The 27,296-nt window shown below is 44.8% G+C and overlaps 1 protein-coding gene and 1 pseudogene across 1 annotated transcript in view; both read right to left on the minus strand.

The window, feature by feature from the left end:
• The window catches only part of LOC141076226 (uncharacterized), a 67,577-nt gene extending 64,676 nt beyond the window's left edge, over nt 1-2,901 (minus strand). The window contains 1 exon segment of the mRNA XM_073563583.1: nt 2,316-2,901. Coding sequence (XP_073419684.1) covers nt 2,316-2,901 — 586 coding nt within the window.
• Nucleotides 2,902-12,523: 9,622 nt separating this feature from the next.
• The window catches only part of LOC141076209 (uncharacterized), a 40,035-nt pseudogene continuing 25,262 nt past the window's right edge, over nt 12,524-27,296 (minus strand).

Below are 27,296 nucleotides of genomic sequence, written 5' to 3' on the forward strand. Positions count from 1 at the left end.
CTCTTCTCCAGTCTTCTGGGACTTCTCCTTTACTCCAAGAATTTTCAAATATTATGGAGAGGGGTTCAAAAATTTCTTCTGCTATCTCCTTCAGTACTCTGTGGTGTAGTTCATCTTGACCTGGAGACTTGAATTCATCTAGGTTAGCTGTTTCCTCACCATCTTCCTGTTTATAGGTATCCTGGATTCCTCTATTCCCTTAATAGGACAGTGAAAAACAGTTGATGTTACATTTCCTTTCTGAGAGAAAACGAATGCAAAATAGGAATTTAAAAGTTCGGCCTTCTCAACATCCTTTCTTACCATTTCATCATTTTCATCCGGTAAAAATCCTATAGCATCTTTGACTTTTCTTTTACTTTTGAGATGTCCCCAAAATCCTTTATTATTGCTTTTGACATCTCTTGCAAGCCTCAATTCATTGTCAGCTTTAGATAATCTGATTTGTGCCCTGCAAGTTCTGCAGACAGCATTATATTCTTCTTTAGATATGACTCCCTCTTTCCATTTTATAAACATTTCATTCTTCCTTTATAGCATGTGCTTAAGTTCTGTGTATATCCATCCTGACTTCCTTAAATGCTTCCTATTCTTCCCTCTTTTTGGAATTGTTAACAATTGTGCTTTGAGAATTTCATTTTTCAAGATTTCCCATCCTTCCTGGACATTTTTGTCTTTAAGGATATCCAGCCAATGGATTCCTCCAATTCTCTTTCTGAATCCCTTTAAAATCTGCCTTTCTGAAATCTAACCTTGACATCTGAGTCTTCACAGGTCTTCCTCCTCTAGTTATCCAAAATTCTAAAATAGCATGGTCGCTACCTCCTAGGGTCCCAGCCACTTTTACCTCCTCAACCATTTCCTCCCTGTTTATAAGGATTAGATCCAAGGTAGCAGTTCCCCTTGTTTTCTCCTTTACCTTTTGGAAGATAAAGTTGTCAGCAAGAGAGGATAAGAATTTCCTTGACCTGTTAGTTTTGCCTGAGAGAGATTCCCAACAAATGTCTGGATAGTTGAAATCTCCCATGACAACTATGTCATATTTTTGGAGAACTTGGCCATTTGATGCATAAAGAGGTCATCCATATCTTCAGCTTGCACAGGCGGCCTGTAGTAAATGCCTACAATGATGCCCTTTCCATTGTTCTGTCCTTGTATTCTTACCCAAACAGTAAGTAAGTCCTTGTATTCTTACTCTCAACAGGGAATCCCCCATGACCACCACTCTCCGTTTCTTCTTCACAACATTTTTCTTTCTCCATCCAGGAGGACTCTGAAGGCGTACAAGGTTGCTGTTTGTGGGCAAAGTCTTATCCTGATGTATTTCTTCATCATTCTCCTGCGTAAGAGCCTGGTACTGGTTCCTGAGCAGTATGGGCGCTGACTGCCTCCCGATCCTCCTGCTTCTCTGGGTCACATGTTTCCATTCCTCTGTTTCTTCAGGTGCACTTTGAATTTCTTCTCTTTCTGTAACATGAAGAGATAATTCTGCTCTGTCTAAGAACTCTTCACCTTCCTTAATGATATTCATTGTAGCTATCCTCTCCTCGAGATTTTGCAACTTTTCCTCCAACAGGGACACAAGCTTGCATTTGTGGCGTGTGAAGTTTGGGTTTTCTACTGGTAAGTCTGTGAACATGTAGCAAGAAATGCAGCTCACCAAATGGCTCCTGGCCTCTTCCATATTGTTATTGTTAGAGATTTCAAAGCGATGAAAAATGAGCCAAAATTTACCGATTTCCTCCTTTCAGCTGCAACGGCCAAAATCCAGTGATCGTTGAGCTCGCGGAGACTCTTCACTTATGCTAAAATTTTGCCCGCTTTGCTTCCCTGACAGTAATATTTGGCATTACTTTTCCGTAGATTGTGCTCGTATTTGTGTTGGAGCAGTAGGTGTAGTTCATACCTTAGTTTCTGTAATGTTTGGAGGATTGTGTTTGTGGGGCTACGTTTGTGTGCCTCTTCTAGTGCGGCTATGTTTTGATTAATTTCCTCTATTTGGTGTAGTGTTGGTTTTTTATTCTGGGACGCTATTTTACCCTGGATGTTGGCCTTGTGGGCGCACCATACTGTAGATACGGACACATCGAGTTTGTTATTAATTGTGAACTATTCTGATAATGATTCCTGCAATTGGGGCCTAATTTTATGGGATGTGATTACGTAGTTATTTACTCTCCATGGGGAATATGTTGGATAGTTGTATCCCTCTGTAATTTGACTGGAGACCGGGGCGTGGTCCGACCAGGTTATGTTCCCTATCATGGCCTGTAATAACCATTTATCTGTGACCATTAGATCAGTTCTGGAGTCACCTCTATGGGAGTGTGAGTAGAAGGTGTAATCCCGCTCGGAGGCATGTAGTGCCCGCCAGACATCGTAGAGTTCTTCCGCTAGGAAGGTCTGAGAGAGTGATTGGGTGTTTTCTTTCTTCTGAGGGGGTAGCGATTTATCAATGTTAGGACAGGGGGTGATGGTAAAGTCCCCACAGACTAACAGGGCGCCTTTTTTAACCTTTGCTACTACCGCCAGGGTACCTTTAAGAAATGAAATCTGCTTGGAGTTAGGGGCGTAAATAGAGACAATTGTGTAGGTCTTGTTATTTATGGTGCAGACTAGGATGACGTATTTGCCCTCGTCGTCCACTACGCTGGTGATTAGCTGGAAGGCGACGGTGTTCTTTATCGCGATTACTACTCCTCTTTTTTTGTCAATTGCATGGGAATGAAAGACATTTGGGAAATTTCTATTCTGCAGTCTGGGGGCGTCAGTGCTATATAGGTGGGTGTCCTGAACGCACAATACATCTGCTTTTAGGGATTTGGCCTCTTTCCATAGAAGGGATCTTCTGAATTGACTATTCAGTCCCTTTACATTAATGCTAGAAATGTGAAGAACCATGTACAGATTACAGATACAATCTATGTGTCACCACTAGACAATTAGGAAAAATGTGGGAATAACAAAAAACAAACTTTAATTTTGTGAAAAAACTGTAACAGCTTCAAAAATAGAGTTTGGTTCTAAGTGAACCTCCTGGATATGCTCCGCTATCCAGTATATAGTGGGGGGTATTGGGGGCTGATATACTCCTCTATCCAGTATATAGTGGGGGGTATTGGGGGCCGATATGCTCCTCTATCCAGTATATAGTGGGGGCATTGGGGGCTAATATGCTCCTCTATCCAGTATATAGTGGGGGGTGAAGAGAAAGAAAAAACTCTCCTCTCGTGCCTCCGCAGACCATGGTGAAAAGTAGTCTTGTATTCTCTTCTCTTGTTCATGTCCACACCTTCATCAGGGTGGGCGGCATCTTCTTCAGCGGGGAGCTGGTATCCTCGTCCACTGACGCCAGCGACCATTTCTGCAGAAGAGGAATGGCCTCTCGGGGGGAAGTCAGGAGCTGCGTGGCTCCATTCTTGGTGACGATCACCGGGTAGGCCCACTTGTATGTGATCCCGTTGTCCTGTAGGATCTTGGTGGTTGTGGAGAACTCCCGCCTTCTGTTCAGGGTCACGGCAGATAGGTCGGTGAACACCATGATGCTCTTGAACCTCTGGGAGCTCCGGTCCACTCGCTGCAGCTTTGCTAATGGCTTCTTTAAAATGATAAAAATAAAGCCTGGCAATTACATCCCTGGGCGCAGAGGCGGGGCACTTTTGAGTTTGGGGATCCTGTGCGCTCTATTATGAGGTCTCGCTGCTCCGCCTCAGGGACTAGTGCGGTAAAGAAATCTGTTAGGAACTCCTACAACGCACCCACAGCAACGCTTTCTGGTATCCCCTAAAGCGCAGATTGTTGCGCCTGGAGCGGTCCTCCAAATCCGCCAGCTTTAGTTTTAGGGTGGTGATCTGCTCATCTGCCTCATAATGAGAGTCCACTAAGTCGTTGTGGGCTGTGGTGAATTCCTCCAGCTTCTCCTCAGTACGGACTGTTCTGTCCCCTATGTGCCCGATGTCTTTCTGTAGTGCAGTGAGGGCTGAGGTAATGTCACTATGTATAGCCTGCTTTAGATCTCCTAGCAGGGACTTCAGTGTGGCCTCAGTGATGGGGTGGAGGGGTGCCGTGTCAGGTGCATATACTTGCAATTTGTTGCTCTGCTTCTCCAGGCTCCTGGATGAAGAGCTGCCCGATCTATCCTGTGTCTGCTCCACTGCACTCATGCCCCTTGTGACGAACGGGAGACCCGCTGCCACCAAAGCGTGACGGACAGCGGACCCTGTTTCACCAATATGTCACAATCCCACTGCTTCCACGAATATGTGACGAACGAGAGACCCGCTGCCACCAAAGCGTGACGGACAGCGGACCCTGTGTCACCGATATGTCACAATCTCACCACTGACACGGGTGTATCAGCGGACGGAGGGACGCGGCACACAGCTATCACAGGCACAGTGGGGGCTTATCTTAGTTATCCCACCACTGGCACCATGTGACAAAAATGCAGCAAGCTAACCTTGCTCTAACAATTTGCCGCAGGGGGGTTTATTTTGGGTGCCCCACCACTGCTAACAACCTTCCAAGAACTGCGGGGATTTATGTATGTCCCACTTTCTCAGTTCCACTTTGGAACTCGCAGCTCTCCGGCGTCACCTTACCCTCAGGACAGTCAGGGAACTGCACCTAGGATAATTAGTCACCGGACGGGCTGCTTGTTGTGCACGGGCAATTAGGCTACCGCAGTAAGGGAATTATCAATGCTGTGGCCGCAGGCCCCCTTTAGCAATATAAGACCCTTCTGTCCTGCCAACTAGCCTAATCAATCACACACACCACGCTGCCACCATCCACGGTTTATTTAATCAAAGAGTTCATTAAGAGGGTCCGCGGCAAACCCCTTGAATTAGTAGCGATTATCTAAACAAGGCGTATAGATCGTTTCTTAGAGCATGAAGACAGACTGAATTATTATATCATTTATTCCCCAAAATGAGGGCAGTGATTATATAGATAAAAGTTGTTATAAAATTGAGACATAAAATATGTACAATACAAGTATAAAACAAAAATGGATGAAAACAGAAAGTACACTCACAGTTGCTTATGACTCTTTAGGCATCCCATGTGGCTTGGGGGAGGGGCGGCAACCAAACATCCCAAGACATGGGGGTTAGGTCTGTTCAGCATCAAAACTCAGCTCCAACTGGCCTGGGATATGGTAGGGAATGCATATAGACTAGGGTTTGTGACCTCATGAAAGGGGCGGTCTGGAGAGGACCAACCTCCCTCTCTTCAAGTTATGATTTGGCTACAAAACTTATGAGGATCATATCTTAGCGAGGGGAGCCTGCACAAACACATATATGGTATCATTGGTTGTAGCTCATCGAATAGAGTGAAACAACTCCAAGCATGCAATAATTACAACATTCCATTTGGGAGCAATCCATATCTCGGTTTCTGGAGGTCCGAGAACTTCACCAGAGGCACCGTAGCGAAGCCGGGTCCACTCAGATAACAGAAATATCACTATTATATCTCTGTCATGAGCGGAGTACGAGCTAGGCTTCTTTTAATATTTCCTATACGTGTAACCAGCCTTTGGTTTTAAACAAAGGACCATCTTTTCACTTAGCTAATTAACATTCCTAGCTCACAGGAAATGGACGGTTTCAGGTTTCACAGAGCTGTGCACATGAAGACACTGGTGTGTGTGGGGGGGAAGAGAAGGGGGGTTTGCAGCTACACAGCAGGCTGCAATGTCCTGATAAGAAAAGGGGAGACTTCTAGAAGTTTCTAGAAACATCTTTACAGTACATTACACCCCTCTCCGGTGAGGTCTGACCCAGTGTCAGGAGATCAGACCCCTCAGAGTGCTCCACACAGCCGCTGGCCGCATGGTGACTGCTGCGGTGGCCATCTTGGATTTTCTTGGGCGCTGGCACAAAGACCGGTATCCTGACCAGCACTGCTCCCCTGCTCCTCATTGCATGCCCCATCAGTGCCCGGACCCCGTCTGAGGTCGTGGTGAGTGGAATTGCAGGTTTCCCTGACCGTTTGTTGCTACTGGGGCATGCAGCTAGTGTTGCCTGCGCCCGCTCAGCTCCTCATCCAGACACGCCCCCTGTGTCCTCATTATATAAGCTATTCATTTATAAGTGCACAGTATCTATTCACCTTTTAAACTGATACCAAGTGATATATCTACAATCCGTTTACATATATCTATGCATGGATTTATCTTATACTCAATAAATACGGTGCACTTAATCTCATTTCCACTTTGATAGTGATGCTCTCTTAGGATACATTTGACTCTATGGTGGCACTTTTGCACATAGCCACTAGATGGAGCTACAACATTTGACATTTAAAAACATATGTGACATGCACAAGTGTGAACAAGTCGGTCAGACAGTGTTCACGCCACCCACTGGCTGAAACATAAGAAAACACAAAATGACAAATTTGCAAAAATACTCTGCAGTAAAAAATATCACAGTAATCAGCAAGTGCTGGATAACAAATACAGGGTATTTAGTCGATACATGTCTTGCAAAAAGTGTATAGCAAGCTGCTCCACCATGTCACGGTAACCCTTCACGGAGTAGTCCCTATCTAATGTATTTAAAACCTGAACATGTAAACAGTGTCTAAATGAACAGGATACAGACAGGCGCCCCCCAGTATGGGCTCATGGTGCAAGGCAGCTCATTTATGTGCATGTTACACAAGAGAGGGGTGGGGTCTCCCAAACCATGCTAAGCAAGGAAAAAATCGGATTAAAAACATATGTGACATGCACAAGTGTGAACAAATCGGTCAGACAGTGTTCACGCCACCCACTGGCTGAAACACAACAAGAAAACACAAAATGACAAATTTTTTTGCAAAAAATGTATCGACTAAATACCCTGTATTTGTTATCCAGCACTTGCTGATTACGGTCATATTTTTTACTGCAGAGTATTTTTGCAAATTTGTCATTTTGTGTTTTCTTGTGTTTAAGCCAGTGGGTGGCGTGAACACTGTCTGACCGACTTGTTCACACTTGTGCATGTCACATATGTTTTCTATCCGTTTTTTCCTTGCTTAGCATGGTTTGGGAGACCCCACCCCTCTCTTGTGTGACATGCACATAAATGAGCTGCCTTGCACCACGAGCCCATACTGGGGGGCGCCTGTCTGTATCCTGTTCATTTAGACACTGTTAACATGTTCAGGTTTTAAATACATTAGATAGGGACTGCTCCATGAAGGGTTACCGTGACGTGGTGGAGCAGCTTGCTATACACTTTTTACAATAAATGTATCGACTAAATACCCTGTATTTGTTATCCAGCACTTGTTGATTACTGTCATATTTTTTACTGCAGAGTATTTTTGCAAATTTGTCATTTTGTATTTTCTTGTGTTTCAGCCAGTGAGTGGCGTGAACACTGTCTGACCGACTTGTTCACACTTGTGCATGTCACATATGTTTTTAATCCGTTTTCTCCTTGCTTAGCATGGTTTGGGAGACCCCACCCCTCTCTTGTGTGACATGTACATAAATGAGCTGCCTTGCACCATGAGCCCATACCGGGGGGTGCCTGTCTGTATCCTGTTCATTTAGACACTGTTAACATGTTCAGGTTTTAAATACATTAGATAGGTACTGCTCCATGAAGGGTTACCGTGACGTGGTGGAGCAGCTTGCTATACACTTTTTGCAAAAAATGTATCGACTGAATACCCTGTATTTGTTATCCAGCACTTGCTGATTACTGTCATATTTTTTACTGCAGAGTATTTTTGCAAATTTGTCTTTTTGTGTTTTCTTGTTGTGTTTCAACATTTGACATTTGGCTGAATTTTTATATCTACACATGGTTTACACAAATTATATTTTCTTGTCTTACCTCTATACTATTTAACATTATAAGTTGTATACATGATTGATTACCACTTCTTTCTCTGTAAAAACAATCCCCTTTAACCCCTTTCCGACATCAGGCGTAAATGTACTTCCTCTCTTTGATGTGGGCTCCGGCGGTGAGCTTACATCTTTTCCGGTACGTCAGCTGTCTTGAACAGTTGCCATTTGCCCCTAACAGCCTCTGACAGCAGCATTTAATGCGCACTTCCAGCAAGCGCGCCGGAAATCCGCCCATCGGTGACCCCGTCACATTATCATAGGTCACGGATGGGTTGGCATGACAACCAGAGGTTTCCAGCAGACCTCTATGCTTGTCACTGCCGGAATGCTATGAGCACCGTCCGCTAGCCAAAAACACATGAACTAGGGATCATCCTGCCGAACTCCAGCTCTTCTATTAGCATGGGCAAAATGCTACTCACTCAGACAACACAGGGTGAGGGTAAAACAGTGTGGCAATGCTTTATTGTACCACAAAACAGGCAGATAACACATAGAACAGTTTCAGAAAAATACCCAAGATGGGGCACATTACAGAGTCTCACCCTTCCATTGACCCACCAGGAAAATAGCTTCTGTGACTTCAGATCTTCCAGGGTCACTACCCCATTTGTGGCACGCACACACAGAGAGGAGGTAACAACAAGTGTAGGAAGATGACAGTCCATACAAGGCCAGCTGAACCGAGGATCATAACTTGGCTTCATATTCCAGGGTCGGATACTCCACCTGTGGCCCACACACAGAGAGGAGGTAACAACAAGTGTAGGAAGATGACAGTCCATTGAGTCCATACAAGGTACAAGGCCGGTTGATCCAAAGATCACAATCTGGCATCTGCAAACGTATCCATGGTTCAGTGATAGTCAATGGAGCAGATCTGTATTCTTCCAACCGAGGCCGAAAACCCCTAGGTTGTTTCCTATAGAATGATAGATCCATGTCCCTTGTGATGATGTTGTGGCTGCTGTCCTGTCTCTTGTCCTTAGGATGAATAGATGTCTTGGCAGAATCTCTCTGGCTATTTCTCTCTCTCAGTCTCTTTATACAGAGGCATGTAACCTATTTTTAGACTTAACAAGTGTCCCTCATTCAGTATTTATATAAAGGGTAAGAATGGAGATGAAATTATTATAGCATTACTTGATTATTTAAACTATTTGCATAGTTTTTCCCTCTCTGCTTTAGAAGTAAACAAACTGGCTCCATAACACAATGTATAATTAGCATATCAGCAAACATCACCAGTGATCAAGGATAATCGCACAATAAAAGTCAATATTCCAGGCTTACACAAACAAAAGTCTATTTTCTTGACCAACTAGAAATCAACACTTAAATTTAAAGCCAACATACAGATAACATTCTATTATTCTTTGTTTGCTAAAAAATAGTCATCTGGTTAATTAAGATACAATGCTGTATGTCTTCACAATGCCAAAAGTAAAAAAAGAAATGTTTTTAAAAATATAAAAAAAAATAAAAGTTCAAATTACCCCCTTTCGCCCCTTTCAAAATAAAATAAAAAATCAAACATACACATATTTGTTATAGCGGCGTTCATAATCGCCTGATCTATCAATATAAAAAAGAATTAACCCGATCGCTAAATGGCGTAACGAGAAAAAAAGTAAAAACGCCAGAATTACTTTTTTTTGGTCACAACATTGCATTGAAATGCAATAAAGGATGACCAAAAGATCGTATCTGCACCAAAATGGTATTCATTAAAATCATCAGCTCGGCACACAAAAAATAAGTCTTCACTAGAGTTGAGCGATACCGTCCGATACGTCAAAGTATCGGATCGGAATGGATCGGCCGATCTTTAAAAAAAGTATCGGTATCGCCGATTCCGATACCGGAAGTCCCATTCAAGTCTATGGGACTTCCGGTATCGGAATAAGAAAAACCCTGTTTTTGCCTTGTACAGCCTCTCTGGGGTCTGTACGGGCCTTTCGGGGGGCTGTGCCGGCCTGCCAGGGGGTCTGTGCAGGCTCCGGTGGTCTGTGCCGGCCTGCCGGGGGGCTGTGCAGGCTCCGGTGGGCTGTGCCGGCCTGCCGGGGGGCTGTGCCGGCCTGCCGGGGGGCTGTGCAGGCTCCGGGGGGCTGTGCCGGCCTGCCGGGGGGATGTGCAGGCTCCGGGGGGGCTGTGCCGGCCTGCCGGTGGTCTGTGCAGGCTTCGGGGGTCTGTGCAGGCATCGTCCGATGGGACTACAAGTCCCATCGGGCGATGCCTGCTACCATGACAGTGATTGACACATTAGCCAATGATGGGACAGTAGTAGTCCCATCATCCGGCTAATGTGTTGAATGTAAAAAAAAAATAAAAAAAAAAATAAAAAATAAAAAATTACATGCTACATACATACAACATGCATACTACATACATGCTACATTCATACTACATACTACATACATGCTACATTCATACTACATATATACTACATGCAACATACATACTACATATATACTACATACATACTACATATATACTACATGCATGCTACATACATACTGCATGCTACATACATACTACATGCTACATACATACCACATATATACTACATACATACTACATGCATGCTACATACATACCACATACATACTACATACATACTACATGCATGCTACATGCATGCTACATGCTACATACATAACACATATATACTACATGCATGCTACATACATACTACATGCTACATACATACCACATACATACTACATGCATGCTACATACATACTACATGCATGCTACATACATACTACATGCTACATACATACTACATATATACTACATGCATGCTACATACATACTACATGCTACATACATACTACATGCATGCTACATACATACTACATGCTACATACATACTACATATATACTACATGCATGCTACATACATACTATATGCTACATACATACTACATATATACTACATGCATGCTACATACATGCTACATACATACTACATATATACTACATGCATGCTACATACATACTACATGCTACATACATACTACATATATACTACATGCATGCTACATACATACTACATGCTACATACATACTACATATATTCTACATGCATGCTACATACATACTACATACATACTACATGCATGCTACATACATACTACATGCTACATACATACCACATACATACTACATATATACTACATGCATGCTACATACATACTGCATGCTACATGCATGCTACATACATACTACATACATACTACATGCTACATACATACCACATATATACTACATACATACAATACATTCATACAATACATACATAGACATACAGTACATATAACATAGAGTAACATACTTACCAATACTTGTCACATTGTTCCCCGAAGCCATTGTCTTTTCCGGAATAAATATTAACATAACAAACCACAAAAATACTCACCCATGATCCGAAGCAGTCCACGAGTGTGTCCCACGACGATCTTGGGTAGAGAACTGCAGCATCAGCTGATGCTGCCGTTCTCTACGGGATGCAGGAATCCAATGACGGAAGGTAGGTATCCTTCCGCACTGTATTCCTCCGCCACTTAAAAAAAAAAAAAGTCCCTAGTCTCACTTTATGCCATTGCTGTGTGGGAATTTCCCACGCAGCAATGGCATAAAGTGAGACTAGGGACTTTTTTTTTAAGTGGCGGAGGAATACAGTGCGGAAGGATACCTACCTTCCGTCATTGGATTCCTGCAGCCCGTAGAGAACGGCAGCATCAGCTGATGCTGCAGTTCTCTACCCAAGATCGTCGTGGGACACACTCGTGGACTGCTTCGGATCATGGGTGAGTATTTTTGTGGTTTGTTATGTTAATATTTATTCCGGAAAAGACAATGGCTTCGGGGAACAATGTGACAAGTATTGGTAAGTATGTTACTCTATGTTATATGTACTGTATGTCTATGTATGTATTGTATGAATGTATTGTATGTATGTAGTATATATGTGGTATGTATGTAGCATGTAGTATGTATGTAGTATGTATGTAGCATGCATGTAGCATGCAGTATGTATGTAGCATGCATGTAGTATATATGTAGTATGTATGTGGTATGTATGTAGCATGTAGTATGTATGTAGCATGCATGTAGTATGTATGTAGTATGTATGTAGCATGCATGTAGAATATATGTAGTATGTATGTAGCATGTAGTATGTATGTAGCATGCATGTAGTATATATGTAGTATGTATGTAGCATGTAGTATGTATGTAGCATGCATGTAGTATATATGTAGTATGTATGTAGCATGTAGTATGTATGTAGCATGCATGTAGTATGTATGTAGTATGTATGTAGTATTTTTTTTTTTTTTTTTTAACATTTAACACATTAGCCGGATGATGGGACTACTACTGTCCCATCATTGGCTAATGTGTCAATCACTGTCATGGTAGCAGGCATCGCCAGATGGGACTTGTAGTCCCATCGGACGATGCTTGCACAGACCCCCGGACATCAGCACAGCCCCCCGGCAGGCCGGCACAGCCCCCCGGCAGGCCGGTACAGACCCCCACAGGGTGCACAGACCACCGGCAGGCCGGCACAGCCCCCCGGCAGGCCGGTACAGACCCCCACAGGGTGCACAGACCACCGGCAGGCCGGCACAGACCACCGGCAGGCCGGTACAGACCCCCACAGGGTGCACAGATTACCGGCAGGCCGGTACAGACCCCGGGCAGTCCACACAGCCCCCCGGCAGGCCGGCAGAGACCCCCGGAAGGCCCGAAATGACGGCGCATCATGATGCGCACACACCGCGCATCATGATGACGTCAGGCTGTCAATCAACTTTGAACTTCCGATTCCGATGCCGACTTCCGATATTGAAAAAATATTGGAAGTCGGTATCGGAATTCCGATACAGCAAGTATCGGCCGATACCCGATACTTGCGGTATCGGAATGCTCAACACTAGTCTTCACCCAACCCGAGATCACAAAAAATGGAGACGTGACGGGTATCAGAAAATGGTGCAATTCTTTTATACTTAACCTAATAAAGAGGAGTTATTTTTACTGATACAGTGGGACGGAAAGTATTCAGACCCCTTTAAATTTTTCACTCTTTGTTTCATTGCAGCCATTTGGTAAATTCAAATTCATACCATCTATTCCTGACACTGGAGTGGCTTATAAACTTCCGAAGTATATAGTTTGAGGTCTGCGATCTGCCAATATGTGGCTAGTTTTCTGACTGTTTCGAATAACATGATACATGATTTTAGTTTTTTCCTTTTTTCGTTTAGTCTTGCTTGAATATAGGTCAATGTTAAATAGTCTCCTGATGAGTCGCCTTTGGTGAGGACGATGAAACCCGTAGAAATGAGAGGCTTGGAGAGTGAGTGTGTAAACATCACCTCACCCTATATACTGAGATGTGGGGTACATGTTTTTTCTATTAGTCACTTTCCAACTAACCTTCAGGGGGCGAATTATGGGTATAGTTTTACATTTGCAATTAATAAGGTTTAGTTTTTTCCTTTTGTCAGCAAACATGAGGAATGACAAGAGACAACCCATTTAAGAAGGTGCAATTTTCGTTAAAACTATTCCAACACTATGAACATAAAAAAGGCTTCTCCCCTATGTGACATCTCTGATGTTTATTAAGAGTTGATTTCCAAGTAAAATATTTCCCATATTAAGAAAATGAAAATGGCTTCTCCTCTGTGTGACTACTCTGATGGCGTTCAAGATGCGCTTTATGGTTAAAATATTTCCCACATTCTGAACTGGAAGAAGGCTTCTCCCTTGTGTGAGTTCTCTGGTGGGTAAGAAAACATGATTTCTGTGCAAAATATTTCCCACATTTTAAACATGAAAAAGGCTTCTCTCCTGTGTGAGTTCTCTGGTGCTTAACACAATTTGATATAGTGCTAAAACATTTCCCACATTCTGAACATGAAAAAGGCTTCTCCCCTGTGTGAGTTCTCTTGTGGGAAAGAAAACTTGATTTCTGTCCAAAACATTTCCCACATTCTGAACATGAAAAAGGCTTCTCCCCTGTGTGAGTTCTCTTGTGGGAAAGAAAACTTGATTTCTGTCCAAAACATTTCCCACATTCTGAACATGAAAAAGGCTTCTCCCCTGTGTGAGTTCTCTTGTGGGAAAGAAAACTTGATTTCTGTCCAAAACATTTCCCACATTCTGAACATGAAAAAGGCTTCTCCCCTGTGTGAGTTCTCTTGTGGGAAAGAAAACTTGATTTCTGTCCAAAACATTTCCCACATTCTGAACATGAAAAAGGCTTCTCCCCTGTGTGAGTTCTCTTGTGGGAAAGAAAACTTGATTTCTGTCCAAAACATTTCCCACATTCTGAACATGAAAAAGGCTTCTCCCCTGTGTGAGTTCTCTTGTGGGAAAGAAAACTTGATTTCTGTCCAAAACATTTCCCACATTCTGAACATGAAAAAGGCTTCTCTCCTGTGTGGATTCTCTGGTGCTTAACACAATCTGATTTATTGTTAAAACATTTCCCACATTCTGAACAGGAAAAATGCTTTTCCCCCGTGTGATTTCTCTGGTGTCTAACAAAATGTGATTTCTGTGCAAAATATTTCCCACATTCTGAACAGCAAAAAGGCTTCTCCCCTGTGTGAATTCTCTGGTGTCTAACAAAATGTGATTTCTGTGCAAAATTTTTCCCACATTCTGAACAGTAAAAAGGTTTCGCTCCTGTGTGAATTCTCTGGTGAGTAACAAAATGTGATTTCCATGTAAAACATTTCCCACATTCTGAACATGAAAATGACTTCTTTGCTTTAGGAGCAGTTTGGTTTTTATTGCCTCTTTTGTGACTTTGATTTTCCTTAGTAGTCAGTAATGAATCAGAAGATGGGACCTGTTTCATAGGATCAGATGACAGATCTTTGCTGTGAATGGATGATGGTATATCTGGAGTAATAGCAATCACTTCAGTTGTATCTTGTAGGATCTCAAGATCATCAGATTTAAAAATTGAAGATGTCAGCTGTCTCTTTGATCTCCTGGTACAGTCATCTCCTAAGATAAAAACAATTATTTTTTAATAAAATATCCTTGAGTTTTATATTTTTGAGCATTTCTACTTAAACTGTCCATAAAAATGGCAAGCTATGTAAAAGCTTAAATTATTTACCAAGACAATGACAGTTCACAGTCTAATAGAAACCTTGTTGAATGAACCAGTAGTGTGCGGTGTTCAACTGTTTGTTTATTCTGCCTCCCAAATATCAAATAAAAAGAAACCAATCAATGTTATGTAGGTGAAAATAATACCAATTCTCATCTCACAAAAAACAAGTCCCCACTCAGGTCCATCATCTGTCAATGGAAAAACAGAGGTTCCCGCACTATTAGTGGCTCAAAGGCTGTTGAAAAGCAACAAGGTTTCCATAAACCAATCCAGCAAAATCCGCTCTCACTTCGGAGTCTTGCAGTGTGCGCAAACAACATTTAGGATCCCTGTATTTAGCAATATTATAATGAGAAGAATCCACGTAATTTGCGGTGTGTGTCTCCTGGAGCACAATCTGGGCACTATGTGCTGGGTAAGAAAATGGCAAATGTGTAATTTTCACTCTCCAACATCCACTGTGTGTTAATTTCCGGAAAGTGGCTGTGGAGTCAAAATATTCACTCCTCCTAAGGATTATAACCCTCAGTGAATTCATTTATAAAATGGGATCACTTTATGGGGATTTCGACTATTCTGGTTTTCTGTCATTTAGTTATATTAGGGCTTCTGCATATGGTGTGTCCAATCTCATCTGGGATCTGTTCCTGCTGTCCAGCTGGAGTAATCTGCTCCCTACTTCAGCCAATTGGAAAGTACCACACCCTACTAAAGCACAAAGCACATGGCCGGAATCTGCCAGATACAGCGTTGTTCTCCTCTGGTTCAGTCCTCTGTGCTCAGCTTGCGGCTTGTGTATTTGTGTCCTGTTGTGACCGTGGCCAGTTTACTGACTACTCTTGTGTCTTCTGATTCTGTCCTTCTGGTTCTGACCCAGCTACCTGACTATTCTTCTTGCCATCTAATACCACAGAATAGCAGGTAACACCATGGTCCAAGCCTAGGGGTCCCTGTGTAAGTCCAGATTCCATGTAATGGTGTTAAAGGGCGATGAGCAAGGCAATCCTTGGGATATGGAAAGCAGAGAAGATAGAGCCAAGCATGTTCATGGTGGACTTCATTTGAGCTGCCAAGTGACCATGAACAGTGCTCCCAATACATTGTGTCTGCAAACTATTCCACCTAGATCTGCATTCAAATAGCTAAATGGCGCTCCTTCCCTTCTGAACACTGCCATGTGCCCAGACAGTAGAGTACAAACGTATATAGGGTATAGTGCGAAGCTGGAAAATAATTTGTAAGATCCATTTGTTTCCTATTATCCTTTGTGAATAATTCCAAACTTACCACCACATAAAGTGACACACGTCAGATATTAATAATGGGGCCTGATTAGGAACTACTGAAATGACCAAACTCCACAGTCTCCATCAGTAATAAATGAGCAGCTAGTGGTGAAACCTCTCTGGGGTAATTAACGTATGGGTCTTGGAGACTTCACAATCTATACTATCGTAAGGTCCAATATTTTCTGTCAGATGAGTTTCAAGAAGAAATATTAGGCATTTAAAGAGAACTGTGTATAAGGCCGGTTTCACACGTCCTGATATTTCCGGTACCGGAGATGTCCATGTGTGTAATACTCGTGGCACACGTGTGACAACTATGTCAGCATCCGTACCACATGGACGGCCGGCAGGGAAGAAGCGCTACATTAATCGCTGTTCCCCGGTGGCGGGTGCTGAAGACGCTCTCATCATTCTCCTCTGCTCTGCCGGCGGGGAGAATGATGAGAGTTATATTAAAGTGAGAATGATGATAGTAGGTGCGGGCGTTTGGGACTATTACTCCCATCAACCTACACCTGCTGCTGCCAAGAACAGTGACAGCAGGAGCGGATGATTGGAGTATTCCTCAGCCACTGCCTGCGTTATAACTAAATAAATGAATGAAAAAAATGGTGTGGTTTCCCCTGCATTTTCTATAACCAGTCTGGCAAAACTCACAACTGGGGGCTGCAACCCTCATCTGTCAGCTTCAGCAAGGCTGGTTATCAAGAATACAGGGGTCCTCACACTGTTTTTTTTAATTATATAAAGAAATAATTTAAAAACATGGCATGGAGTCCCCCCATTTTTGACAACCAGCCTTGCTAAGGCTGACAGTTGGGGGCTGGTATTCTCAGGCTTGTAAAGGGCCATGGATATTGACCCCCCAGCCTAAAAACAGCAGCCTGCAGCTGCCCAGAAAAGGCACATCTATTAGATGCGCCAATTCTGGTGCTTTGCCCGGCTCTTCCCACTTGCCCTGTGTTTTGCTTTATTTCTAATAAAAGACTTTATTCTTGCTGCATCTTTATTTATCATATAACTATAGGATTAGTTATGGATAGGTGTCTTACTTTGATACCTGGTGATGAAATCTTTATTTGTAGCTTTCCGTTAATGAGATTCTCATGCTCTGGGGCGGGGCTGTGGTGGCATGTGGGCGGGGCTTTATGTGGTCTGATTACATATTCATCTGTACTGGCTTATGACAGGTTGCTGATCCCTCACTGACCTGCCCCCATTATTACATAATGCATATAATAGCATTGATATTATTGGTGATAATGCCTATAATATTGTGGCTATTGTGAGGCTTAGAAAAAAAATTACATCCAGTAAAATGTCACCAGCGGCGCCTGCACAGTAGCCTCTGTCTCTTACTTATAGATGCTACTGTGCAGGCGTCGCCATCACCGGTGACATTTTGCTGGATGTAATTTTTTTCTAAGCCTCACAATAGCCACAATATTATAGGCATTATCACCAATAATACCAACACTATTATATGCATTATGTAATAATGGGGGCAGGTCAGTGAGGGATCAGCGACCTGTCATAAGCCAATACAGAGGAATATGTAATCAGAGCACCACATAAAGCCCCACCCAGAGCCCCGCCCCAGAACACGAGAATCTCATTAACTGAAAACTACAAATACAGATTAAACAACAACCACAAGACGGATTTCATCACCAGGTATCATTGTAATCAGTATAACGGTGCTGACCTGACAGTGTCTGTAGGTTACTGAGCACAATCCTGCTGACAGGGGCACTTTAAATTTAGCTCTTAGGCATTTGGAAGAGGCAATGGAGAGATTTTTTGAAGATCATCAGGGAGTTACTGACTCACATTAGGCAGGAAGGCCGATCCCACCACAATCAAACCATCATACAGAATGAACAGGTTAAAAAAAGACAGAATAAAAAAATATGTTACATCCCCAACAACAACGTATGTACGAGGGGAGAACGCTAAACTGGAGTTGCACTCATTTATGGTGGACCATTGGAGCTACTATGGATCCTGAGCAGAAGAGTAGAGAAAGTATTAGCGCCCCCATTTCAGGAGAGATTGTGCAGTAATCTGAATTCCTTAGGCTGGAAAACTGTCAGAGACACCGCACTGCACTCGCTCATAGAGCCAGTGCGCGTGTCCTGAGAACAGAAGCAGTGCTAAAAGATACCTGTGGAGTGTGCAGCAGAGGTGACCATGCGTGCTTCAGGATAATAGTGTCAGGGTCCAGTCAGCGCTGGAAGGTAAAGAGGCAAAAGACCTGCGGACACTAAAACTGAATAATGTGCACGGGACCTATGGTCATGTGACTGGAAGGGGGCGGGGCTTAGTGTCCTGTATTCAGAGAGGACAGGACACCACACAACAACTCAGAGTCAGGCAAAACAGAGGTCACACACAGTACGGGCAAACGAGGTACAGGAGAGACGAACAGACGGGTAGTCAGACAGAGCCAAGGGTCATACACAAGAGGGCGACGTGGTACCAAGGGGACGAGCAGAGAGAAGTCGGGTCACAAGCAGAGAGTCATACACGAGAGGTAGCGCAGTACAAGAGGGTCAGGCAGAACTCGTAACAGGGACAGAACCAGATCACAACCGAACAAACAAGCAAGATATCAGGCACAAGGCACACGTATACAAGAGGTCACTTAACTCAGCCGAGGGCAGGAGTATAACTGACACCAGACCCAGGTCCAGTGAACACTAAATAGCCTCCTGCTGCCAGAGAGAGGCAGCACAATTAACCCATAGTCTAACCAGGCGGGTCAAAGCGAAATCCTGTCCTGGATCATGACAGTACCCTCCTCTCAATGGGGGGCCACCGGACCCCCAGGTCTCTCAGGGTACTTGGCGTGAAAGGCTCAGATCAACCGATCCGCATGAACTGATCGAGCAGGAACCCACGAGCGTTCCTCAGGACCGTAGCCCTTCCAATGTATCAAATACTGAAGGGCGCGACGGACCAACCTGGAGTCGACAATTCGTTCCACCTCGTACTCAGCCTGCCCATATACCAGAACCGGTGTCGGGGAAGATGATGATCCCTCCCCACTGGACCTCACAGGTTTCAAAAGGGCCTTATGGAAAACATTAGGGATCCTTAGAGATGGCGGAAGACTCAACCGAAAAGCCACCGGGTTAACTGCTTCGGTAATTACATAGGGACCTATAAACTTGGGTCCAAGCTTCGCAGAGGGGACCTTGAGCCTTATATTTTTGGTGGATAACCATACCTTATCTCCGACCTGAAACACTGGACCCACGGATCGTTTTTTGTCCGCAAAAAATTTAAATTTGTCCTGGGCCTTCGTAATGTTATTCTGGACCTCCCGCCATACCTCCCCCAACCGCTGGATCGACTCGTCCGCCCCAGGACACCCAGAATTCAAGCGGGAAAATTCTCCAAAATGAGGATAAAACCCATAATTGCAAAAAAAGGAGATGTACCCGTAGACTGGTTAGTGCGGTTGTTAAAAGCAAACTCAGCCAATGGTAACACAGAACACCAATCATCCTGTCAGGCTGAGGTCAAACAACGCAGAATTTGCTCCAGAGACTGATTGGTCCGCTCAGTCTGCCCATTAGTCTCTGGATGGTAGGCGGATGAAAAGGACAGACCAATACCCAACCTCCTACAAAAAGCTCTCCAAAATCTGGACACAAATTGCACTCCCCTATCAGACACCACATTCAGGGGTACCCCATGCAACCGCACCACATGCTCCACAAACAATCTGGACAATGTTTCCGCATTAGGTAGAGCTGCCAAAGGTACAAAATGTGCCTGCTTACTAAACCTGTCCACTACGACCCAGACCACGGTATTACCCTTGGAAGCAGGAAGGTTGGTGATGAAATCCATGGACAGATGAGTCCATGGTCTCTCAGGAATTGGCAATGGTACCAATTCCCCGGCCGGCCGGTTATGGGGAGTTTTCGCACGGGCACAAACCTCACACGCAGACACATACTCCCCAACATCAGAGGCTAAAGAAGACCACCAGAACATTCTAGCAATGGCCTTCCGGGTCGCTGAGATCCCTGGATGTCCACCCAGAACTGAGTCATGGAACTCCTGGAGGACCTTGAGACGAAACTGAGCTGGCACATAAAGTTTATCCACCGGCTTAGCTGGAGGTGCAAGAGCCTGGGCTTCTCTCGTTCCAACACATTAGAAACGTCTGCCACCACCACCCCAGGCTGAAGAATGGAGGATGGAGGTTCCGGGGGGGACACCGGATCTAGACTGCGTGACAACGCATCCGCTCTGATATTCTTGGATCCTGGTCGGAAAGTGATCGAGAAGTTAAATCGAGAAAAAAAAAAGTGACCATCTAGCCTGTCTGGGAGTCAACCTTTTAGCAGACTCAATGTAAGCTAGGTTTTTGTGGTCCGTGATTACCGTTATAGGATGGACAGCCCCCTCCAAAAAATGCCTCCATTCTGCAAAAGCCAATTTTACGGCCAGAAGTTCCCGATTCCCCACATCATAGTTTCTCTCTGCCGGAGAGAACTTCTTTGAGAAAAAGGCGCAAGGTCTTAAATTGGTCAAAGTGGTGGGTCCCTGGGACAATACCGCCCCCACCCCCACCTCTGAGGCGTCTACCTCAACAATAAATGGTTCAGAGGGGTCCGGTTGGATAAGAACCGGGGCCGACATGAAACATTTTTTCAAAAACTGAAATGCCGCTACCGCTGCGGTAGACCAATTCTTGATATCGGCCCCCTTTTGAGTCATGTCTGTGAGGGGTTTAACCACCTGTGAGAACCCCCTTATAAATTTCCGATAATAATTAGCGAACCCAAGGAAACGTTGCAGACCCTTCAAATCACACGGTTGAACCCACTCGAGAATGGCCTGCACCTTATTAGGATCCATGCGATACTCTTCAGCAGACACGATGAACCCCAGAAAGGACAGTTCCTGAACAAAAAATAAACATTTTTCAAGTTTAGTAAACAGACAGTTCTCCCTGAGCCTTTGGAGAACTGCCCGAACATGACCAATGTGAGTCTGTTTATCAGGTGAGTAGATTAAAATGTCATCCAAATACACCACCATAAAACGTCCAATCAAATCGGAGAACACATGATTTATGAAATTTTGGAAGACCGCTGGAGCGTTGGTCAGGCCGAAGGGCATGACCAAATTTTCAAACAACCCTTCAGTAGTGAGAAAGGCGGTCTTCCATTCATCTCCATCCCGGACTCGGATAAGGTTATACGCTCCCCGTAGGTCTAATTTCGAAAACCACTTAGCTCCGGACAGCTGATTGTATAAATCAGGAATAAGTGGAAGGGGATAAGTATTCCTCACAGTTATTTTATTTAACTCACGAAAATCGAGGCATGGGCGCAAACCACCGTCTTTTTTTTTTACAAAAAAGAACCCTTCCGCCACAGGAGAAACAGAAGGACGAATATGTCCCTTACGGAGGCTCTCAGAAATATATTCCTTCATCGCAGCCCGTTCCGGACCCGAGAGGTTATACAGGCGGGCTTTGGGCAATTTGGCACCTGGAACCAGGTCAATGGCACAATCAAATGGGCGGTGTGGTGGTAAAACCTCAGCCTCTTTTTCGGAGAAAACGTCAGTATAATCTATCAGGCACTCCGGAATGCCTTCTAGACCCATGGACGACACAGACACAGAAACAAGACATTTCTCAGAGCAATAGGGACCCCATTTAACAATGTCCCGAGATTCCCAATTAATCACAGGATTATGCAGCTGTAACCAGGGGAACCCCAACACCAGTCCCGCAGGCAGGTTGTTCATTACAAAACACGAAATACGTTCCTGGTGTAAGGAACTCACTTTAAGGAGAAACTCTTCAGTACAAAACACAATGTCATTCTTAACCAGTGGTGTTTTGTCAATAGCAACAAGGTGAATCGGAGTCTCCAACCTAACTGTCCCTAACTTACACCTGGCCACCAAGTCAGAGTCAATAAAGTTCAATGATGAACCGCAATCCACGAAGGCAGTTGTGGATGTGGAGACACCCCCACAACAAAGTTCCACTTGAAATGACATTTTAGAAAATGCAGAAAAGGGTACCTGAGAGCCTGGGTGACCTCCACGATAATCACCCGGGCTCAGTCGCTTGCTGGTTAGTGGCCGGGAGGGGCAATCCTTTTTCCAATGTCCAGACTCGCCACTGTGAACACAGCATTTTCTCACGTGCCGTTGCCTCCTTTCTTCCTCCTTATGGTTGATGGTTCCCATCGCCGTGATTTTCAGTGAAGAACTGGCTCCCCTTCCTTGGGAGAATAATGTTGTCTCGGTTTGTATCACTCCCCTTGCCCGTAACCTGCGATCCATTCGGACGGCCTGTGTCATAGCTTCCTCCAGGGCATCAGGTGGGGGGTGGAGAGCCAAGGCGTCTTTCAGATGCTCAGACAGGCCTCTACGGAACAACCCCCGGAGAGCAGCGTCGTTCCAGCAGACCTCAGCAGCCCAGCGTCTGAACTCTGAGCAAAACCACTCGGCTGAGTGTTTCCCCTGGCAAACATTCATCACCATGTCCTCAGCCATACGCACCCGATCAGGCTCATCATAAATATGCCCCAGGGCCTCAAAAAATGCATCCACAGTCATACGCTCAGGGGCCGTGGTAGGAAGGGAGAAAGCCCAAGCTTGGGGGGATCCCCTTAACAGAGACATAATGACCCCACTCTCTGACTTTCATCCCCAGAAGAGTGTGGTCTTAAGGAAAAAAAAGCTTACAGCCCTCCTTAAAAACTCTGAAGTCATTTTTATCTCCAGAAAAGGTATCTGGTAACTTCACTGGAGACTCAGGGGAAATTAATGTAACATCCCGAGCCCCCCATGAAAGAACCCCCTGCACAGTGTCAGCGATCAGCTGCTGAGACTGAGCCAGGACTCTTTGTTCTCCAAAGAGTTTCTGAGACATCTGCGTCAGATGCTTAAACTGCTCAGAAAGAGTGTGCACAGGATCCATCACACACACAGGTGAATGGGAGCAGAGAGAAAAAAAAAATGGTATGGGTCAGTTATAATGTCAGAGACACCGCACTGCACTCACTCATAGAGCCAGTGCGCGTGTCCTGAGAACAGAAGCAGTGCTAAAAGATACCTGTGGAGTGTGCAGCAAAGGTGACCATGCGTGCTTCAGGATAATAGAGTCAGGGTCCAGTCAGCGCTGGAAGGTAAAGAGGCAAAAGACCTGCGGACACTAAAACTGAATAATGTGCACGGGACCTATGGTCATGTGACTGCAAGGGGGCGGGGCTTAGCGTCCTGTATTCAGAGAGGACAGGACACCACACAACAACTCAGAGTCAGGCAAAACAGAGGTCACAACAGTACGGGCAAACGAGGTATAGGAGGGACAAACAGACGGGTAGTCAGACAGAGCCAAGGGTCATACACAAGAGGGCGACGTGGTACCAAGGGGACGAGCAGAGAGAAGTCGGGTCACAAGCAGAGAGTCATACACGAGAGGTAGCGCAGTACAAGAGGGTCAGGCAGAACTCGTAACAGGGACAGAACCAGATCACAACCGAACAAGCAAGCAAGATATCAGGCACAAGGCACACGTATACAAGAGGTCACTTAACTCAGCCGAGGGCAGGAGTATAACTGATACAAGACCCAGGTCCAGTGAACACTAAATAGCCTCCTGCTGCCAGAGAGAGGCAGCACAATTAACCCATAGTCTAACCAGGACGGGTCAAAGCGAAATCCCGTCCTGGATCATGACAAAAACATAATGGAATTCATGACGTTTAGTAAATCTATGAAACCAGGGCTGGAGCCAACACATCTCCTGCAGGCGGGAATAAATGTATATTACAGCCATCAGCCACGCACAGCTTAGAGATCTATCATGGCACAGGTGGAATGTTTGTCCTGGAGATTATCACAATCCTCCTTGAAATTACTGTATTTTTTGGACTATAAGACGCACCTAGGTTTTAGAGAATGAAATTAGGAAAAAAATTGAAGCAAAAAATGTGGTCAATTCTGTACTTAATATCCCCTATCCTGGTATATATGGCCCCCTCATCCTCATTCTGAAACACATGGCCCCCTCATCCCTATCCTGGTATGCATGGCCTCATCCCTACCCTGGTATATATGGCCCCCTCCTCCCCATTCTGATACACATGGCCCCCTCATAATAATAATAATGATACATTTTATTTCTATAGCGCCGACATATTCAACAGCACTTTACATTTCAGAGGGGATCTGTACAGACGATAGACATTACAGCATAACAATAATCACATAGATCATAACAGATACCAAGAGGAATGAGGGCCCTGCTCGCAAGCTTACAATCTATGAGGAAAAAAAGGGTAGACACGAAAGGTGGGTGGTAACAATTGCCCTGATTGTATGGACCAGCCATAATGTTAAGTGTGTAACAGTACAGACACAGAGGGCTAATGGATGCATAAAGCATGTGGGAACATGATGCGGGGAACCTGGTTATGGTAAAAAACTTTTGGCTGTGCCACACAGGGATTAGGTTAATGTGTTGAGGCGGTAGGCCAGTCTGAATAAATGCGTTTTCAGGGCACGCTTAAAATTGTGGCCTCATCCCCCCCCCTCATCCCTATCCTGGTATGCATGGCCACCTCATCCTTATCCTGGTATGCATGGCCCATCCCTACCCTGGTATGCAGGGTCCCTATCTCATCCTAGTATGGATGGTCTCATCTCTATCCTGGTATGCATGGTCCTATCCCTATCCTGGTATTCAGGGCCCCATCTCGTCCTGGTATGCATGGCCCCATCTCGTCCTGGTATGCAGGGCCCCATCTCATCCTGGTATGCAGGGCCCCATCCTTATAAGTGGCCCCCACCCACATTCCTATCCTGGTATGCATGGCCACAACAGAAAACATAAAAAAAACAAAAAACATTACACTTACCTACCCGGGGCTCCCTTGCAGCGTCCTGCTCCGGTGCCAGCAACTGCTTTATGCTTGTAAGTAGCACTGATAACAGTGAGTATTCACAAATATTCATTTCTCTTAAGTAGCGGCACACGTGACCGCAGGTAGCAGCAGGAAGCCGGTGGCTGACACTGCACGCTACTGAAGGGCAAAGAATACTCACTGCCCTTTGCGTGCACAGTCCTGGCAGCTGTGCTCTGCTTGTGAGCAGCACATGACGTTCCTGCCATGCACTGCTTACAAGCATATAGCAGTGCTGGCACCAGAGCAGGACGCTGCGAGGGAGCGTGGGGTAGGTAAGTGTAATGGTTTGTTTTTAATGTTTTCTGAAGGGGCCATGCATACCAGGATAGGGATGGGGATGGTGGTGTGGGCCAATTATAAGGATGGGGCCATGCATACCAGGACCGGGGTTGGGGGCCAATCATATCAAGATACTATTATTAAAGAGAAATGAATATTCATTGCTCTCCAAGCCCATTGGCGTAGAATGCAGTGAATATTCATTTCTCTTTAGCAGCGGGAACAGGAGTTAGCCGCAGCCATCGGCTCCAGCCTCGTGTGACCCGCTGCTCCGCCGATGCCGTTCCCCCAACTCAGCCAGAGCCGGTACATCTGGACTATAAGACACCCCCCCATTTTCCTCCACATTTTTGAAGGAAAAAAGTGTGTCTTATAGTCCAAAAAATATGGTCGTTTTAACACAAATTGAAAAGTCAGGAAAAAGGGAAACTCTGCTGTTATTGTACAGAAATCCACACTTGGCCTCACTGCACATTTACTGTTGTCGATCATAAAAGGGAAGTTTGGCCCGAAAGACTGGACCTGGTCTTGTAGGGACCATGAGACATTCAGCAGCACAGAAGGGAGAGAAGATTTATCCGATAAGATCTCAGGGATCTAGGAAGCCAACAGCATCATTACCCTCCGCTTTCTCTTACAGGCCCAGCATAAGATTTTTCTTCAAGTGATTTTCTAACTTTTCAGCACATTCTGCGTACGCTGTCATTTGACTGTAGTTTACAGAACTGGGCAGGTAACGGTCAGCGTCTCCTAATCCCAGGGAGTAGGTGGATCCTCCAGGTCGTAAGGTCTATAGAAAAGGGCTTTCAATGCCCAAAGTCATTTGAACAGTTTTAGGTGGAGGAGAATGTTGTGGTCTAGAGGCAAAATGGTGATCATGGTAATACAGCCGGACTACACCACCGATAAAGCAGCCACAGCCGGTGACTGAGAGGAATCTGTGACTTCTCTGCATTCAGTGGTTACTACTCACCTGGGTAGTCATATGTGGGAATCTCCTCTTTACACCACTCATCACCCCTCACATATGTCTCTGTAGTATTAATATGGGTCAGATCTTCACCCTGAAACAAATATTGTAAAAGTCACAGACAGATGGAGAAGTCCCATCTATGATCAGCTCTAATCCTGCCATCTCCACCGTTCTCATTACACAAGTATAAAACATATAATACTGGTGGATAAAACAAGACTGAGCACAAGACCTTCACAGCCGTCTACACATCATCGGGGAGATCTCCTGACACCTTCTCTCCATCTACCTGATGATCCTGAGGAACACTGGGATCTTCTTGGTTACAGTCCTGTGGAAGAAGAGGACGGGGACATCTCTCTGGTGTTGTCCTCTTACTGGATAGATCTGGAGGAAACACATACAGGGACTGAATTCATTCTCTACATACAGATAATTATAGGCCGTGTGTATTTAGTCCTGTCTATTACCTGGAGATGTGAGGGGCTGGGGAACCTCCATTATGACGTTCTTGTACAGATCTCTGTGTCCTTCTAAATACTCCCACTCCTCCATGGAGAAATAGACAGCGACATCCTGACACCTTATAGGAACCTGACACATACAATGATACTGTCATCCCCCCGATCCCTTCATAGTGTTACTGTATAATGTCCCAGCATTCCCAGCAGTGTCACCTCTCCAGTCAGCAGCTCAATCATCTTGTAGATGAGTTCTAGGATCTTCTGGTCATTGATGTCCTCATGGATCAGGGGGTGAGGTGGAGGCCCCGTGATTGGGCTCAGGGGTCTTCCCCATC

The sequence above is a fragment of the Dendrobates tinctorius genome, unplaced genomic scaffold, assembly GCF_039654945.1.
Source record: "Dendrobates tinctorius isolate UK_male_01 unplaced genomic scaffold, ASM3965494v1 ptg000395l, whole genome shotgun sequence".
Taxonomy (NCBI): domain Eukaryota; kingdom Metazoa; phylum Chordata; class Amphibia; order Anura; family Dendrobatidae; genus Dendrobates; species Dendrobates tinctorius.